At 36.6% G+C, this 14824-nt stretch overlaps 1 protein-coding gene across 2 annotated transcripts in view; it reads left to right on the forward strand.

The window, feature by feature from the left end:
- Window positions 1-14824, forward strand: part of LOC111017054 (phosphoinositide phosphatase SAC3) — a 65169-nt gene that overhangs the window by 45791 nt on the left and 4554 nt on the right. Inside the window, exons 12-13 of one of the 2 annotated variants that reach the window (XM_022292703.2) lie at window positions 1618-1728; window positions 10174-10944. In XM_022292703.2, the coding sequence (XP_022148395.1) occupies window positions 1618-1728; window positions 10174-10303 (241 nt within the window). In that variant the 3' untranslated portion in view covers window positions 10304-10944. Of the gene's footprint in view, window positions 1-1617; window positions 1729-10173; window positions 10945-14824 lie in introns of those variants that run through there. The other variant, XM_022292702.2, reaches the window with a different exon arrangement.

Raw genomic sequence — 14824 nt, forward strand, 5'->3', positions numbered from 1 at the left:
TTTTGGACACATGTCGGAAGCGTGTCGGAGCCGACTCGTGTCCGACACCAACACTTGCTCCAAATTAGAGTGTCGGTCTTCCTTGCCGAGGAGTGTTTTGAAAAGTAAAAATGGTTTCATTGTATTGTGTCCCTAGTTTTAAATGTCTCTTAATCCCCTAACAATATTGTAAATATTAAAAATGCTTTCAATGAGACATTTCCAGGTTTGGTATTGAAGTTATCAATGGGAGAAATTTGATTTCTTACTTTGAGGATTAAGTATTTCATCCTTCTATTCTGATTTCTAACAGGGAATCTATAGGGGCTCGTTAACTTTAGAAGCTTCTCAATCGACTTTTTATGGAATCTTATGTGTCAATTTGAACTCTCATGTTCTTTTTAAAAGGAATGAAGAGTTAGAGACGTTTTCTGTGCTAAAGCAAAACAAAGGAAAATATTTTTCTTTGGGTTTCAGCAGTAGATGAGAACATTTGTTAATGCATCAGGTTCTATCTCGAGAAGCGGTAGTATATTCTTTGAACTCTCTTTTTAGGTTGTCTATTGATTAAAGGTTGGGACACTAGAACGTCTTGTTGATCTCCTATCCAATACAAAAGGTTCTTATCTCCGCATGCTGAATTTTTGGTTCCTAGCTGTTCACATTAGATTCTTAAGATGGTAGCGCAGCCCTTTTTGCTGAAATCTTGATGGCTATGTTGTCTTGCTTATGGAACAATTTTGTTGTTTGAGCATTCTTCTATTTCTGTACTAAGAAAAGGTCGGGTAGTTATGTTTGTTGCTTAGAATAGTATGTATTATCAGAAATTAAGCTTTAAATGCATCTTTAACTAAAGAAACAAAGAGAAGATGCTGCTTGGACCAGTTTTTTAAAAAGCGCGCCTAGTCGCTAAGCGCAATGCCTGTGCCTCGCCTTGAAAAGGTGAGGAGAAATGAAGGAGGCACGCCTTAAGCGCGCACTGCACTTCAGGGGCTTCTGTAAAACTATAAAAAAAAAAACCCTAATGCTTGCGTTTAGGGTTTCTTTTTAAATCTCAAAATGGGCCCAAAGCCCATAATCTTTTAAATTCCAATCTTTTACTTTATTTTTGGAAAAGATCTCAATCTTTTCATAATCTTTTCAATTTTCTCTCCCTCCATTTACGTGAATCCCTTTAATATTCTATGATTTCTCTCTCTTCCTTCACATGGAAGGAAATATTTTTTCTATAACAAAACCTCCACACAAAAGCTTTCCATCTCTATCATTTCTCAACCTCTTCTCTCTCTCTTTTTCTCTTTATAATGTTTGAACTTTGAAAATTATTTGGCTTTTATATGTTATATACGTGTATATTATATTTTTATTTATCTTCGCGAAAAAAAGTCCGCGCTTTTTTTGCGCCTCGAGCTTAAGCTCCAGAGGTTTATTGCGCTTTACTGCATCTTGAGCTTTTTAAAACACTGGCTTGGACAATAAAATACAAGGCATATAAAGTTGAGCTTGTCACTATGGAGGACATTTTATCTCAAACTTAACAGTTAGACAATTATATTAACGAGTAACAACAAACTGATAGATACTCTTTAAATCATGTATATTATTCAATTACTAACAGTTAGGAAATAACTGTCTCAGATTTCTCGGACATTTTCAGCCTCAAAAGGACAAGCCTGCACTCTGGGAACTAGATTCAGATCAGCATTGTAACTTGGGGAGAAATTGGCGGATCCATGCGGAAGATGGAAGGTAAATCTTTTATCCAAAAATTGCCTGAAGTATATTTTATTCTCAATTTTCTTTGGTTCTATGAGATAGTGTGGGTATCCTTATATCCATTGGATATTTAATGTGGTAGAAATGAGAAATGTTCTCTCTTTTAGGGGTGTATTTTTCCTTCCCTTTCTTCATTCTTTTTTCTTTTTTGAGAAATGTTGTTTTTTTTAACAGGAAACGCACTTTTCATTGATAAATGAAAAAGAACATAAAATGTTCAAGGATACAAACTCCAAATGAGTGAGAAAGATAAAAAATAATAAAAAAACAAAAAAATGAATACAAAGCACATAAAGTTGAAACAAAATAAATAAAATTACAAAGGAGAGCTGAAAGCATCCCAATTAGAATCAATCATGCTAGGTGAGTAATTGGCTAAAAGATTGGAAAGAGCACACCATTGAGAAGCTTTGAATTTGGCAATGTGAAAACATTCCAACGGATGCCTTTTTGGCCCTTCGAAGGTCCTTTGATTGCGCTCGAACCATAATTCATAAATAAGGGCTTTAAGACCGTTGACCCAAAGTAATGTAGCTCTAGGATTCAAGTGTAGACCAAACAGCAACTGAAAAACCAAGTTCGAGACTGACTTGTCCATAGCCCAAGGTAGGTTGAAGATACCAAAAAAGGCAGACCAACAGGTTGCTGCAAATGGGCAGAAAAAGAAAGTGTGCAGCTTATTTTCACTTGAGTTTACACAGAAAACACAAGCAGATGGCTGGAGAAATATATATGGTATCGTTTTCTGCTTAATTTCAGCTGTATTGACCTTGCCAAACATAAGAATCCATGTAAGGACATTAACCTTCTTGGGGCTACCAGAATTCCAGAGCTTTGAGCAAAAATCTCATGGTAATGCAGCAGAGGGAGCCTTAGAGTTACATAAGGAGCTGACAGAAAAAGTCCCATTTTTATTCAGATTCCAAGAAAGTTTGTCTTCATCATCATTTAACAAAACCAAATTCAGATTTTCCAATAATTCAATATACTCAGCAATTTCTCCATCTTTTAACGACCTTCTAACTTCAATCCTCCAAGAGGAGGTGGTTGAATCCCAAGCTTCATGAACCGAAAGGTAGGGGTTCGAGGAAACCCGAAACGTAAGTGGAAACTTGTCCTTTAAACAAGACTCGCCCAACCACAAGTGATGCCAAAATTTTTTACTGATAATGAAGAGAATTTCTGTACCTTTTTCCACTGTTTTTGAATGTTGTTCCAAGGGCTACGACACCCCAAATTCTTATTTCCCAGAGTGTTCCAATCAAAACAATCTGTTTCATAAATGCTAGCCACAACCCGGCGCCATAACGCAGAAGTTTCCACACTAAACCTCCAACCCCATTTCGCAAGAAGAGCATGGTTCTTATTAACATACCAATGCCCAAGCCACCATTTGCACAAAGGCGAGAAGCTAAATCCCATCGAGCCAAATGCTTTAAAGACCCATTTGAACCATCTCTCCAAAAAAATTTTCTGATATACTTTTCAAATTGCTTGCTGATATGTCCCGGCATTTGGAAAAACGATAAGTAATACAAAGGGATGCTATCCAACACCGCTTGGCACAAAGTCAGTCTATCTATCGAGCTTCTTTAGGATCTTGTCCTTAATAGGGAACCAAAAGGCTTCAAGCTTTGGATTTCCACCTAAAGGAAGCCCCAAGTACATGATGGGCAGATGTTCAATTTTACAATTCCACTTTGCAGCAAACAACGCTACTTTTTGGGTATCAATATTAATTCCACATTACGATGATTTATCCCAATTTACTTTTAGGCCAGACAACCATTCAAATGCCTTAATAGTATCGAAAAGAATCTCTAACATATCATCATCATCCTTACAAAATAACATAGTATCACTGTAGATGAGAAACATGAACATGATTTCTACTGACAATAAAACCTTCAAAAATACCCTTTTCATGTAGGCGATCCAACAAACTACTAAGCACATCACTGATTAAGAGAAAAAGGAAAGGAGAGAGAGGGTCCCCTTGCCTTAAACCTCTAGAAGCTGAGATTCTTCCTCTCGGTCTACCATTGATGAATACTGTAAATTTTGTCCCTCTAATGCAACCATTAATCTAGATAATACATTTCTCTCTAAACCCTTTCTTTCGAAGGACAACATCAAGAAAACTCCTTTGGAGTTTGTATCCTTGAACATTTTATGTTCCTTTTCATTTATCAATGAAAAGTTCGTTTCCTGTTCAAAAAAAAAAAAACATCAAGAAAATCCCAATCCACTCTATCAAAGGCTTTTTCTAAGTCAAGTTTTAACATCCAACCACTCTTCTTCTTGACTTTATAGAAATTTATAAGTTCATTTGCAATTAACACCGGATCAAGGATCTGTGTTCCTTCAATAAAAGCACTCTGATTCATAGAAATTGTGCTAGGAATCACCTTTTTGAGGCGCTCGGTGAGGACTTTGGCTATAATTTTATAAGTGGAGGTTGAAAGACTTATTGGTCTAAAGTCCTTTACCTTTTCCACTGAATCTTTCTTAGGAATAACTCAAATGAAATTATCTTTAACGCAAGCATTCAATTGGCCATTTCGAAAGAACTCAGCAAAAAGTCGCATAAAATCCCCTTTCCAATGCTGCCAAAATTTGATGAAGAATTCAATGGTAAATCCGTCTGGCCCTGACGCCTTATTTCTTCCTCAAAATTCCTTTGTAACCAGCTACTGTCTTTACAAGAGATAGGCCTTCAAGAGATGTCTCTTGAAGTAAAACGTGAAATTCCTTCACTACAGTACAAGGCATCAAAAAAGCTGGAGATTTCCTTCTCAATTTCTCTTTGGTTAACAAGAGATACACCATTTCCATCCTTGAGCTCAGAAATCTAGGCTTTCCTTTTGCGGGCAGCTGAGAATCTATGAAAAAAATTGCTATTTTCATCCCGTGCCTTAAGCCAATGTACCTTACTTTTTTGTATCAAGTTTTGCTCCTCCCTTACATACAAATTAAGTAAGTCTGTTTTCAAAGAACCTCTTCATGCGATTTCATCCGAGGAGAGACCAAAATTCTCATCTTTAATATCCAATAAGGATATTTCAGCTACTATTTTATCCTCTGCTTCCTTTCGCTGCTTTTCATTTTGAGCATGCCAAATTTTAAGTGAAGATTTTACGAAGCTTTGAAGATATTACAAACCCTGCCCAGCCATAAGATACATCTTCTGAGAGCTTAGATTCGATTATTCGAACACAATTCTTATCTTCTAGCCAGAAATTAAAGAACCTGAAGGCAGTGGGGCCCCAATGAAAATCCCCAAAACATCAAGAACAATAGGAAAATGGTCAGACGTTTTCGTTACACTAGAATTGCTGAAGAGAGTGTCCCAATCTTGCGAAACAAAGAACCTGTCCAGTAATGAATGAGTACTAGCGTTGCCCATTTTCGACCAAGTGTACTTGCCATTAGAAAGTGGAATTTCCATCAATTCTAATTCTTCAATTATACTATTAAATCTCTTCATTCCTCTTGTTATTCTACCTCCTGAAGACCTGTCTGATACCCACCTTGTGATGTTAAAATCTCCTCCCATGCACCAATATATTTCGTAATTGTGACCACAGATGCTTCCAACTTTTGTAACCAGTTGGACCATAGATGTTAGTTATAACAATTTCTTTTAAATTAAAGAATGAGATGGAGATTGACACTGAATGGTTGCCCTCTAATACTTCCCGAATCTGAATTTTAGTCTCATCCCAGAGGGTAAGAATCCCCCCGATCGACCTTCTGAACCTTCTGCTTCCATGCTGGCCCATGCTACATCTTTAGAGCTCCATAACGATTTAATTGTCTCTTTATCAATCTGCTGAAACTGTAACTTTGTCTCCTGGAGCATTACAACATGTGGATTGAGTTTCAATATCATCTTCTTAACTTTCAGCCTTTTTTTATAATCTCGAAGGCCTCGGACATTCCAAGAAAGTATCTTCATCAATCTTTCCTAACAGGTGAGAGAGCAATTCCAACCGAGTCAAAGAAGGAAGGAATCTGAATTTCACCCTCAATATTCGGAGGGTTCCCACAAAAAACTGACTTGTCTTGTGCAGCTGGAGAAAATAGGGGAGGATCGAAAAGATTAGTCAACTCACCGTTCAAGGAAAATTCAGCACATTCCGCGTGAATATCCAAAAAAGGTGGAGAATCCTGACTACCAATGCTAATGTTTATACCTTCCTCATCATTCGAGAATAAAGATTCAGTCATATTTAATTCAGTTGGCTGCTCTTTGGTTGAATAAATGCGGCCAAATTTTAGGTATGGAAAATTACTAATTTTCTCTTTCTTGTCCATATCCTGCTCACTTCCCATATTAAAAGAATTCCGTAAACTCTGTTGTATAATACAAAGGTTTGGATCATCTTTAGGGTCTGAATTAGTTGGCGGTAATTCTGAAAGTTCCTCTTCTTCATTGGTCCCCTTATTTAACATCGAGATAGTCTCCTAATTTGAATGAATAAGACCGAGATCCTTGGGCAATCTAGATTTTGATTTTTTTTCCTTGAATAGGAAAAGGGCAATGGTGGGATACGATTATGTGATGATTTGTCACAGGGTGCTACCTGCGGGAAATCGTAATTTCATTGGCCAACATATCAGTCTTTTCTCTTTCTTCATTAAAGTTCATTTCTCTCTCTTCAATAAAGGCTGCATCCTCGAGGATATCATTCTTCGTAATTGAAGGTCTTTCCAAATTCTCAATATTTTCCAACTGACTGTCAGGATTCTCTTCAGGCCATTTCGAATTCTCTACCTTCTGATTCGGAAAATCCAACACTGCCTCCATAATAATATTATCAATCTCCTTAAATATCGCCGAATTTTCGCCTGCACAAATCAAATCCCTTACCTCGGAATTTCAAATAGTCGCCGCCATTCCAACTTTTGTTTACATAATTAGGTTTGCTTCTTCCTCTTGTGACCCTTCATCTTCCACTTCAAAACTTGGAGAATATGTCTGTTCATCATCCAAAATTCTTCGAAATCGTTCAACGTCCAAAGGGTTTGTTAATGATTCATAATCTAGGCTTGCATCAGCCGAAAGCATTGGTGTTGGAAGGCGACTACCGAAAATCCTAATTTCAAAGGATCCATATTTCTCATCAGCAATAGTCATGGTGGCCGAGATAAAACCACAAGAATTAGGTTTAACTTTGATAAGAGCATCTGAGGCGTTCAACATATTAAGAGTCTTTGAAGAAATTTCCAACAACCCACCGCATTTTCTTCCAATGGCTTCAAAGGTTGAACTGGTCCAGTAGTACAACGGTAGGTCCTTAATGGTTAACCAGCCCCCGTATCCTTGAGTGTAATCGCTTATGTTATGCAAATAAGGGCTCCACTTTTCTAATTTGAAATGAAAATTCCTTATCCTCCTCCATTTTCCAGAAAGCTCACAAGGCTTCAGAAATCTTCCTCCATTTTCCAGAAAGCTCACAAGGCTTGAGAAATCTATCACCTGTGAACTTCAAAAGACCCCTATCAACCATGATGGGATTTATCACACAGTCAAGTGAGTATTTCTCTTTTAAAGCTCTGGTGATCGCCTTCCAGTCATCATGTGCACAGGTCTTAGAGACAACCATTAGGCGATTCCAATCCAATTCTAATACCTCAGCTTCTTTTTGAACCCAATAGCCTTGGGTATTGACTGTCTTAAACTTCCTAGGTTCTTCTGCAATGCTTCGAAAGCTGTCAAGGGGCTTGTCAGATGCAATTTCTCCTTTTTCGGCTACAACCTCGGCATAGGACCTTTCGGTTCTTGGATGCTTCTTCTGTACTACCAAATCCTTTTCATTAGTATTCGTTGGAACTATAGTATTTCCATCTAAAACAGCGTTCTTGTCAAGGATAGAGCAACCGGCCTTCACTAACGTTTGAGCCTCTGTTAGTCTGACCGAGAAAGTCTTCGGCATCTTCCAGAAAACTTTCCAGGCATTCTTCTCCGAACCAGCAGGGACGATAACATTCTTTCGACCACCTGTGGAGGGCCATAACACCCACTCCAAGAACCAATTCCCATTAGTTCTAAATTTCTGAATACGACATTGTCCATAATCATCACCAAGTTGGAAAAATAACGAAGCAAAGATCGGTTGCTGAGTAACTTCCTTCATATGCTTTTCGAACCATAAGAATTGCGTTGAATGCAATGTCATCAAAGCATTTCTTTTCACATCTTCTATCATAAAAATGTCATTTTCAATCCAAATGCAAAAAAATGAATGATCAATACTACAACTGCTAATTTCCATTCTGAATAAACTGTGTAAATCTCAAAACCACTTGCTGTTAACTACTTCTGGAAGGCAATGGGAAGGGGGAAAACAAGGAAAGCAGAAGGCTATGGCCTGAAAATCTCACCAGAAAGGGGCACAGGAGAGGGGGAAGCTAGGCAGTGGAGGGAGGAGGGTGAGAGAAAAAAACAAATAAAAAGGTACACAAAATAACTATGGAAAAATAAAAGCTTCCCAAGAAGAACAAATAATATTAGGAAAATAATCTGCAAAATAAGTGAGAAAGCGAACACCACTGGAAAGCTTTTTAGTTAGCTAAATCAAAGCATTCTCACTGAACCTTCCGCTTGTCCTCAAAAAGTCTTTGATTTTCTTTCAAACCAGATTTTTGAAACAATGGCTTTGACCACATTGCACCAAATAAACCGAGCTCTAGGAGAAGAAATAGGACACAAAAGAAGCTGCTGCAAATTTCCTCTAGATGTCTATTCCCCAGCGCTTTGCTGCGTAAGGGCAAAGGAAAAGCAAATGATCTTGGCAGTCCTAGCTTGCTGAACAAAGAAGAAAAATATAAGGTTGAAGGAACCAAAAAGGGAGTTTTCTTTTGGAGAACATCTGTTGTGTTTAGGTTTCCAAATAGAACTATCCAAGAGAACACTGCAACTTTTTTAGGGCACCCAGATTTCCAAAGAGTTGACTGCAGCTCCTTTGGTCATTTTTGGCCAGCTTCCAAAGATTTTGGGTGGGATTTTACTGAGAACATACGTACCTGAAGCTTCTCGATCCCATTTAATACAGTCATCCTCCATCGATAAGGTTGAAGAATTTAGCACCTCAAGAAGAAAAGCAAACTCTTCTATCTCACCGTCCTTTAAGTTCCTGCTCAAATCAAACTTCCACGACAAAGTGGTAGTATCCCAGCAATCCGAAACCGAACAAGAAGGATATTTGCAACAGAGAGAAGTAGAGGAAATCTTTCTTTATAAGGGAGCTCACCTCTTCATTTGTCTTGCCAAAGAGATATCCACTTTCCATTGCCAACTAAAAAAGGAAGAGTGCTTTAGAGCGTTCTGCCCCAATGCTTTGTTATATTTATCCAAGGACAGCGGGAACAACCATTAGGACTAAAGAGAGAATGCCAATTGAAGGGATCCGAATCATTGATGCTTTCTATCACCGAGCACCAAAGGGAAGCTGGTTCTTAACTAAATCTCCACCCCCATTTTGCGAGAAGTGTTTTATTCTTTGAATAATAACCTCCCAAACTCAAACCACCTGCATCCAAATGTGCTGCCACTCTTTTCCAACCAACCAGAGATGCAAATTACCATGAGATGAGAATTTTCTTTCCCAGAAGAAATTTCTCATAGATTTCTCAATTTTCTTATGCACAATCAAGGGAACTTGGAACACGGACATTTAATAGGTTGGTAAGTTGGCCAAAACCACTGAACAAAGAGTCAATTGACCTCCTCTTGAGACTTGAAACCAACTCCATCTTTATAATTTCTTAGTAATCTTTTCTAAAATAGGCTGCCAGAAAACTGTAGTTTTTGGATTACCCCTAGGAGGTAATCCTAGGTAAGAAATAGGGAAGGGCTCTTCCTTACTGTTAGATATCCTATGAATTACTAAATCTACCCTAACCCATTAGCTTAAGCTTTTGGATTCATTGGTAATTTAATCATATTTAAGATGGTATTAAAGCAGGAAGTCCTATGTTCAAACCCCTGTGTCGTCATTTTCTCATCATTTAATATTGATTCGCACTTGTTGGGTCTTGTGTAATTTTTCAAGCTCACAAGTAAGGGGAGCGTGAGATATCTTTTTTTTCTAACAAGATACTATATTTTTATTGATGGATGAAAAGAAACAAAAATTGTTCAAAGATACAAACTCTTAAAGGAGTGAAAAGCAAAAAATAAAACCATAAACCATAGAGAATTAGAGCTAAAAATTAGTTATAAAAGCTTCCCATAGAGAAATTACCTAAAATGGCTCTGCAACCTTCCTTTTGTTTTTCTGTGCCGTGCATGGTGAAAACCAGGGGCATTCATTCTTCTTTTGCCCCTTTGCTTGTGCTGTTTGGGGTTTATTTCTTCAGTTTGTCAATCTGTCATGGGCATGGGACAGAGACACTCATAAGAATATCTTTCAGCTGCTTTGTGGAATTAGGTTACAGCCTCAACCTAGTCTTCTTTGGGTTAACGGAATCAAAGCAATTATCTCAGAATTGTGGTTCGAGAGGAATCAAAAGGTGTTTGAAGGAAAGTATCCATCATGCCTAGATTTTTTCAACATTTCTAAGTTCAAAGCTTCACAATGGTGTGCTCTCTCCGATCTATTTACTAATTATTCCCTTAATATGATTTGTATGAATTGGGAGGCTTTTATAACTTCTTTTTAGTTTTTGATTCTCTTTTCATTTCTACTTTTTATCTATTTAGCTTTTTCTTTTCACTCCCTTGGGAGTTATCTTTGAACAATTTTTGTTCCTTTTCATACATCAATTTTGTAGTTTGTTCAACAAAAAAATATAAAAGAAAAACCTCCCAATTCAAACAGATTATGCTAGGAGAGTAATTAGCGAACAAATCAGAAAGACCACACCATTGTGAGGCCTTAAACTTAGCAATGTTGGAACAGTCTAGGTGTGACCTCTATTTTCCTTCAAACACGATTTGGTTTCTTTCGAACCAATTTCTGAAATTAGTGCCTTGAGACCATTAACCCAAAGTAGGTTAACTTTAGAAGAAAACCTTATGCCAAACAGCAGCTGAAGAATACTTTCTAGGAACATTCAAATACCAAGCCCATGATAGGTTTAGTAGCTGAAAAAATGAACTCCAACCAGCCGAAGCATAGGGACAGAGAAAAAACAACTGGCCCTGAAAATCATCATTTGAAGCACATAACACACAAATCGAAGGTTGCAAAGCCATATTAGGCAGTTTGTTCTGAAGCACCTCACTGTATTTATCTTACCATTAAGAATAATCCATGACAATAAGTTAACCTTCTTGGGACTGCCTGAATTCTACAGAAAAGAGCAGTAGTCTTTAGAAAGAATTGAAGACAGATCACCATGCTTATGTAAAGAACAGACTGAGAAACCACCCGCTGAACCTAGACTCCAACTTCTAACATCCTCTTCCAAACTAGGATTAAACGAGGAAAGACTGGATAACAGGTCCAAAGAGCCTTCAATCTCTTCATCTTTCAGTGACCTCCTAGTTTCCAACCTCCAAGAAAGCGGACTTCTATTCCAAGCATCATAAACAGAAATTAAAGGTCGGGTCTTCAACAACTTCTCTTGTTCTTTTGATTCTTTTTGTAATTTCGTGGTGGTGTTTAAATCACAAGGTCTTTTTTTTGTAATTACAATCTTATAATGCTCATACAAGATTGGAAAGCAGTCCTTTTATAGTCTTTTGTTTGGTGGGGGCCTTCTCATCCCTCGGCCTCATAGGCTGTAATTTTTTATCAATATACTATTTCTGTTTAGTATCAAAAAAAAAAAAGGTAAAGAAGAAATACTTAATGTAGCAGAAATCTGTCCTTTAAGAAGGAAGCCCTTATCCGCCAAAAAAAAGAGTTCTTTTGCCATTACCAACTTTAATCAGAAAAAATCTTTCCAACAGCTTCCACTGCTTTAATGTTGTACCAAGGACTGCAACCAGAACCATTCTTCTTGATCACCGCATTCCAACCAGATCGATCTGTACCATAAGAACTGGGAACAAGATATCCTATAAATGATTAAAACTGCCTTAATCCATTAGCTTAGACTTTTAGGTTGATTGGTGATTTTGTCATGCTTAAGACTTACAATGAAAGTTGGCCGCAACTTGGGGCATTTTGATGGGATCTATATTGATTCCACAAACCAAGATTAATCCCAATTAGCCTTTAGACCCGACAACCATTCAAAGGCTTTGATTTTTTTCAAAGAGAATCTTCAACATTGAATCATCGTTTTTGCAAAAGATGGTGATGTCATCGGCGTATTGGAGGTGGGAAATGTGATTGCATTTTTGCCAACCACGAACCCTTCAAAAGAGCCTTGAACGTGAATGTTCTCGGTGATAGTCCTAGTAGGGATAGTTTGGGAATAAAATTAGTATTGTAGTTAGGGACATTATGGTAATTAGTTAGGGGTGAGTTTGTTATAAATAGAAGTAGTAGGGAGGGAGGGAAGACATCTTTTGGAAAATAGTTTAAGGTGAAGAACTTAATATAAGTTCTTGGAGAGAGATAGCCCTCTCGAAAGGCTATTGATATTGTAACGTCGTGTTTATATTTCTGGGTAACTTTCCTAATTTGTTCTAGGATTATAAATATTGAATGTACGCTTTTATATGATATGGAAGTTCATGTTTTGCCCCATGGTTTAGCCACAAATTAAAAACTGTCATCTTAAAAACCCAGTCCTACACTATAAAATTGAATATTATATGATCTTTGAACTGTCATCTTAAAAACTGCAATTCCATTGATGTGACAGGTCTCCTGAATCCACAAATTATTGAACATATTGAAATTCTAATATTTGATTAAATACATTTAGTTTTGGTTTGAAATAATATTCAATTTTCAAGTTAATATAATTAATTCTTTTCCGACAACAATCCTCGAAACCCAAACGAACAAACAAACTATTGAACATATTGAAAATTTAATAATTAATTAAATACAGCCTTAGGATTTTGTATCTTGAACTTTTATATATTTCATATATCAATGAAAAATTGTTTATTGTTTAAAAATAATAATTAATTAAATACAATTAATTATGGTTTGAAATAATATTCAATTTGAAAGTTAATATTCTTAATTATTTAAAAAAAATAATCCTCACAACCTAAACCTACAAACTAATCATTAATTTCAGATTCCCTAGTTTTTCGAACGCAGTCCTGCACTATAAACATAGACATTTGAATTCTGTCAAAGTATTAATTAAATATTAAATTTATCGTAATCCATCAGTTTAAGTTATTGGGTTTAGTAGTGATTTAACATGGTATCAAAGTAGGAGGTCCTCTAGACAGGAATGTGTTCTTGCTAACCCGACTTCGGCATACACACATAGAATCATGGGCAATGGCTGCTTCACGAACACAGCCAGCCAAAAATGAAGATACTCGCCGAAAGTAGAGTGCACCGATCTAAGGTTGCGGCTAGGGTTTCTGGCAGTAGTGGTTAGGGTTTTTAGGAGGGGTTAAAGTTTGCAGAGGAAGCAAGGATACTATCTTAAATTTGAGATAATAAAAATATGATGCTATATAATAATATGTGCAACTAGGTCTTCTTATGTAGGAGAAAGACCTCCTACAATAAGGAAATAGGACGAATATCTATTACGATAGGGAAAGAATTAAAGATCATAAAGACTAAATATTGAGAACTAATATCTAAACAAATATTTATAAATTTTGAAAATTCCAACCATTCTGTTAAAGTATTAATTGAAGATTAAATTATTTTGGTTTTCTTTAGCTATTTTCACTCCTTTGAGAGTTGATATCCTTGAACAATTGTGTTCCTTTTCATTTATCAATAAAAAGTTCGTATTTTGTTCAAAAAAAAGATTGATGGTAATCCATCAGTTTAAGCTATTGGGTTCCATAGTTTAAGCTATTCAGTTTAAGCTATTGTATCAAAGTAGGAGGTTCTGTATTTGAATCCCTGTAATGTTATTTCTTTTTCAAATGTTCAATTAATATTGGTAACTACTTGTTTTCCGCCTTGTACTAGCTCTCAAGCCCACAAATGAGAGAGAATAATAAAGTATTTAATAAAGATTAAATTTATCATAACCTATCAAATTTAAGCTTTTTTTACTTTAGTGAATGTGATTTAACAAATTCCAACATTACTTCACCCAACACACAATCATCTGATTCTCAGACTTCTAATTCCCACTTCTCATTGCCGAACTTTAGATGTGGATGCCGGCAGCCAAATGTCCCCAAATAGATTTGGAATAGTATGATGGTGAATCTTAGAGATGGAGAAAAAGCCTTCCTATGATTCTATCCAAGGGAGAAAACTAACTTTAATTCGACAGGTGGTTCCTAACACTCCCCTTTATTATTATAAATTATTTTTAACTCTCACCCTCTGTATTAACAAAAAGCATTTAAATCTCTTGTGAAAATGGCAGGAGACGACCATTTTATTTATACAAAGACAGTGGACCTTTGGATCTTGGTTGCCTAGGTAGAAATTATTAGGCCACAAAATTGCACGTCTAATGAACTGGTTCTAAAAATTCCCTAATGAGCATGAAGCTTTGTGGTACAGGGTAGTCAATATGGGCATGGAGACCTGGAGTTAATTTACTAGTAAATTTCAGAGATCGATAAATTTTTAAAAATCTTTGAAAGACTACTTCACATGGCTGTATATAATTTCATGAAATAGAAAGAATTCTATTATTTCTTCCCACCAATTCCCCACAATGAATTGTCGATTCGATTAATTCCCAAAACTTTTACTTATCCTTTGAAACTACAACCTTCTAATAATGAACTTTGCTGCAGTAGACAATTGGATTTCGTTAGATGTGGATGGGTTGCCGGCTTGCCGCTATTGCTAGGCTCAATAACTCATTCAACCAGCCTGCATACCTATTATTTCCTAATAAGTTCTCACTGTCTCTCAGGTCCAGCTTTAGGGCGGGCGCGGGGCCCCTTGAGTATAGGGGAGCAAAGATCCAACTCCTAGTTAAAATAAATAAATAAATAAAAAGAAAAGATAAATTTAGTCCTTTACATATATTTTCAACACTTGTGGGCTAAAATACT

Source organism: Momordica charantia, assembly GCF_013281855.1.
Source record: "Momordica charantia cultivar OHB3-1 chromosome 9 unlocalized genomic scaffold, Mcharantia_2.0 BLBB01000009.1, whole genome shotgun sequence".
NCBI classification, from domain to species: domain Eukaryota; kingdom Viridiplantae; phylum Streptophyta; class Magnoliopsida; order Cucurbitales; family Cucurbitaceae; genus Momordica; species Momordica charantia.